Source organism: Leucoraja erinacea, chromosome 37 (assembly GCF_028641065.1).
Source record: "Leucoraja erinacea ecotype New England chromosome 37, Leri_hhj_1, whole genome shotgun sequence".
Taxonomy (NCBI): domain Eukaryota; kingdom Metazoa; phylum Chordata; class Chondrichthyes; order Rajiformes; family Rajidae; genus Leucoraja; species Leucoraja erinaceus.
This window is the reverse complement of record NC_073413.1, coordinates 1,793,876-1,798,706: the sequence shown is the minus strand read 5'-3', so window position 1 is coordinate 1,798,706 and position 4,831 is coordinate 1,793,876. Positions and strand designations below refer to the sequence as shown.

General features: G+C 47.9%; 1 protein-coding gene across 1 annotated transcript in view; it reads left to right on the top strand.

Moving 5' to 3' along the window:
- Positions 1–1,874: 1,874 nt before the first annotated feature.
- The window catches only part of LOC129713746 (uncharacterized), a 3,182-nt gene continuing 225 nt past the window's right edge, over positions 1,875–4,831 (top strand). The window contains exons 1-5 of the mRNA XM_055663020.1: positions 1,875–2,274; positions 2,370–2,551; positions 3,511–3,714; positions 3,844–4,035; positions 4,347–4,831. The exon at positions 4,347–4,831 is cut by the window's right edge and continues 225 nt beyond it. Of these exons, the coding sequence (XP_055518995.1) occupies positions 1,938–2,274; positions 2,370–2,551; positions 3,511–3,714; positions 3,844–4,035; positions 4,347–4,352 (921 nt within the window). The 5' untranslated portion in view covers positions 1,875–1,937 and the 3' untranslated portion in view covers positions 4,353–4,831. The remainder of the gene's footprint in view (positions 2,275–2,369; positions 2,552–3,510; positions 3,715–3,843; positions 4,036–4,346) is intronic.

Sequence of the window (4,831 nt, the reverse complement as noted above, 5' to 3'; positions counted from 1 at the left end):
GGGTCTAGACCTGAAACGTTACCAATTCCTTTCCGCCAGAGATGCTGTCTGACCCACAGAGGTTACTCCAGCTTTGTGTCTATCTTCGGTTGAAAGCAGCATCTGAAGTTCCTTCCTACACACGAGTATGGAGGAATTGGGGTTGGTCCGACCTAAGATGGGCTGAATGGCCTCCCTATAGAGATGAGTACTTTTACCTGAGAGTCTGAACATTCGCTGTTCAGTAGTGACCATGAGATCTAGTGCAGAAATTCCAAATTGACTGCTTAGCCTTTTGACCAGCAGAAGCTGCATAATCACAGGAAGACTGAATTAAACATAAACCTTCAAAAGAGGCAAAAGGGAATAGCGACCCCTTCTGAAAAGCCCAATCATAAAAGCATGAAATATGCTCAATTTGCAACCTTAGTTTAGATGGAGGGAGACAAACGGAGGAAAGTACAGTACATGCCAGTTTAGCATCCGTCATGAGAACGTTACTGCTAAAGCTGTCATGGCAGAGTACTTTGAAAAAATCAAGGTGACCAGGCAAAGCCAATGTAGTGAAGATACACAAGTAATAGCCAATATATAAGTAAACGAGAGACTGCAGACGCTGGAATCTTGAGCAAAAAACAGAGTAGAAGAACTGAGTGGGTCAGGCAGCATCTGTGGAGGAATGGACCGACGGCTTTTCAACTCGGGACCCTTCTTCAGATTTGATTTGGGTCTGAAGAAACATCATCAATTCAACCCTCCAATCTATGCTTAGCTGCCTGACGCTAAGTTCCTTCAACTTTGTGTTTTTGCTAAAGCCAATATAAATTAAAATCAATTTATTGTTCTTCTTTAACTTTAATGCGGTCGAGTTGATGCCAGAGACCACCGAGTCGGCACCGACCAGCGACCCTGACACACCTACACTCGGGGGCAATCACAGGTGAACGGACAGACAGCGCCCGGAGTCAGGATCGAACCCGGTTCTCTGGCGCTGTGTCACCGTGACTCTACCGCTGCGCCACGGTGCCGCACTTCCCGCAGTTGTTCTGCTCGTCATGTCTTTGCTGTGAATCACTGCGTGTGGAACGGGGCAGATTAACTGGGCTGAGAGAGGGAGGGAGGGTGAGAGGGAGGGAGGGAGGGTGAGAGGGAGTGGGGGGTGGAGGTGAGCGGGCTGAGGGGTTAATGGAGGGGGGATTCTCTGTCCCCGACCTGCAGCTCCTTGTCATCCACTGTGAGTTCTGCCTCGGCTCCGCTCTCCGCTGCCCTTCAGTCCAGGGGCCGGACAGCCGCTCCCGGGACCCGTTGTCCGGGCCGCCTGCCTCCGCTGTCCCCACGGTCACCTCCCCCAGAGCCACGGCCTCCTCCTCCTCCTCCTCCGCCTTCCCGTCCCCGGCCGCGGGCTGCTCCCGCTTCAGCTCCCGGCAGGATGAGGGCCGCCAGCACCAGCTCCGAGCCCCGCCAGCCATGTGTCACATCAGCTGCTAGTTGGTGAACGTGTGGACCAGGCGCCCTGCTCGGGGAGACAAGCACACAGCCGGCACACGTCGCCGCACCCTCTCCCCCAGCGCTCCCGGACAAAGCCTCAGGGTGGCGGGGGAGAGCGGCGGGGGGAGGCCGGTCGCCCGTGTACATGTCAGTGGTGAGCAGATGGACAAAGCGCATCGTCTCCTCACTTTATAGGTAACACTGTGTGTCTGCATGTGCGTGTGTCGGGCCTGTCCCACTTGGGCGACATCTTCGGCGACAGCCTGAAAAGAGGTTGTCGCGGCGTGACGCCGGGTGACGCAAGGTCGTGACCCATGCTGATGTATTTTGCGTCATCATGCCTCACTGTGCGTCCAGACGCGTCGCGCACGTCACGACGCGTCATCTGAGCGCCGCGCCACGTGACCGCACGGATATATCGAGCGCCGACTTCCTAAAGTTTTTTCACTTGCAACGGAGACGATCGGAAAATGGCGCTCAAGAGAAGCAGGGCTCATCAGCAGAGCAGGGCACAACGAAAAGCAGCCAGGGACAAGATGCAGGTTCTGCAGGTTGAGGTCAAGGAGGAGGAGGCTGTACATTGGGACTATGATTATGCTGAGGATAGTGATGTCTCATTTGAGATCAAGAGGAAGAGGCAAATGGTAACCGAGCCCTATGAATTCAGCAGGGAACAAGAGGGGGAACTGGTAGATTGGTATCGGGACAACCCTGAGCTGTACGACAAAAACCACAGGCAGTTTAGGAATACAAAGCGAAGGTTCATGATGCTTGAGGACAAGGCAAAGGAGTTCCCTGGCTGCACGTGTATGTACACACTTACTTTGTTGTTTGGCGGCATTTCAGTCATTATAATTACAATTTGTTCCACACTGATCTTCACTCATTCCATGTTTTCACAGGCGACCAACTGTGCCAATTCTACAAGAGCCAGAGGACAAGGTACGGCAGGCTGACGCGCAGTTTGCACAAGTCTGGCTCGGGCACTAGATTTGTGACCGAGAGGCAGCAGTGGATAGTGGAAAAATGGGGGTTTATAAATGACCATATCGTTCGAGTGGAGAAGAAGCAGAGCACCAGGAAGGTGATTAGTATAAAATAATATTTTAACATTGGTAATTTGATTGTCATCTTGCTTGCCATGGCCTGATGGTACATAATGCAGATGATACTAAGATAGGTGGTGTTGTGGATAATGAATTAGATTTCCAAAGTCTACAGAGAGATTTAGGCCATTTGGAAGAATGGGCTGAAAGATGGCAGATGGAGTTTAATGCTGATAAGTGTGAGGTGCTACATCTTGGCAGGACAAATCAAAATAGGATGTACATGGTAAATGTTAGTGAATTGAGGAATGCAGTTGAACAGAGGGATCTAGGAATTACTGTGCATAGTTCCCTGAAGGTGGAATCTCATGTAGATAGGGTGGTAAAGAAAGCTTTTGGTGTGCTAACCTTTATAAATCAGAGCATTGAGTTTAGAAGTTGGGATGTAATGTTAAAATTGTACAAGGCATTTGGTGAGACCAATTCTGAAGTATGGTGTACTATTTTGGTCGCCCAATTATAGGAAGGATGTCAACAAAATAGAAAGAGTACAGAGGTGATTTACTAGAATGTTGCCTGGGTTTCAACAACTAAGTTACAGAGAAAGGTTGAATAAGTTAGGTCTTTATTGGATAAGCTTTTCCCACTGAGAGTAGGGAAGATTCAAACAAGAGGACATGACTTCAGAATTAAGGGACAGAAGTTTAGGGGTAACATGAGGGGGAACTTCTTTACTCAGAGAGTGGTAGCTGTGTGGAAGAGCTTCCAGTGGAAGTGGTGGAGGCAGGTTCGTTTTTATAATTTTAAAATAAATTGGATAGTTATATGGATGGGAAATGAATGGAGGGTTATGGTCTGAGTGCAGGAAGATGGGACTAGGGGAACATAAGTGTTCGGCACGGACTTGTAGGGCCGAGATGGCCTGTTTCCGTGCTGTAATTGTTATATGGTTATATGATGGTCTTGAAAATTTTGATACACATTTATTTTTGTCCAGTTTAACAAGGAGAGACCACAGCGTGCCATCTCCAGTGAGGATGAGCTTGATCCTCATGAGGGACCCTCTGGATCCACCACCCCGACCAGCCAGGAACGCAGCACGAGGAAGCAGACCATTGTCATCCCCATTGCAGGCTGCAGCACAACTGCGGCTGAGGAAGAAGAGTCTAGACAGGCTAGTCAGCGGGAGATGATCAAAGAAGTAGGTGCTTTTTGGTGAATTATCAGCAGATTTCTCATTTGATCCATCCATTTTTCTCCATCGTTTCCCAAACACTACTTACCTGGATGTAAAAGAATGTGTGTGTGTTATGATTGTGTTTTGTTGCAGATCGTGCAACAGGCAAAGGCAACAACAGACACCATGATCACTATGACACAGCCAAAGACATCACACGAGAGGATAGTTGAAACCTTCTCAGCGTTCTTAACACAAGAGATGCTCCTCATTCCTGAAAGCGAGTGGGTTAGCTTCTCCATGGAGGCCTTTGCCTTGGCAAGGGCCCACAGATTCCCTCAGCCGGTAAAATCTCTTAATCAAAGTTTGTGGAATTTCTAAAACGTTTGACTTTAATAATGCTTTTGTATGAATTACTCACAATGAATTCAATGGTGTTGCAGAGTCTAATGCGGCACATGGCATTCATGGGTCACCCACAAATGGGGATGATGGCACCACCACATCAGCATGTTCACCATGTATAATGTGATACATTTTCTGAATCTGACTCGAGATTAACTGCGACACACAGCCTGTGAAAGGTTGTGATTTATTGTATATGGTTTATTTGCCTCCCAATTCATATTGATAGGTTTATGTGTTTTATCCACAAGCATTGATGGGACCACAGCACACGGCGTACCCACCGATGGCAAGCGCACCCAACATCAGGGCACCAGCTCAACGCCACATCAGGCAGCAACGACTTCCATGGACAATACCAAGCAGCTTCCAAGAAGAGCCTATCAGGGAAGCCCAGCTGGACCCCAGGAATACACCCATCACCATTTCCAGCCAGATTAGAGAGTCAGGACTCAAGTTTGAACTTGAGTCTGAATCTCACTGATCATTTGGCTGAAGATAGCCGGGGGCAAAGTTCCCATAAAGAATGAACAGCACAAAAGTACATAAATGTACATTAGAAAGAACATTATTTCTTCTTCTTTCTAATGTGGGGAAAAAAAATAGATTCAGATTCAGATTCAATTTTAATTGTCATTGTCAGTGTATAGTACAGAGACAACGGAATGCATTAGCATAAATGCAAATAGATCTTTTGTTGACTAGTGTTATAGTTCAAAAATTTTGCTTAAGTATG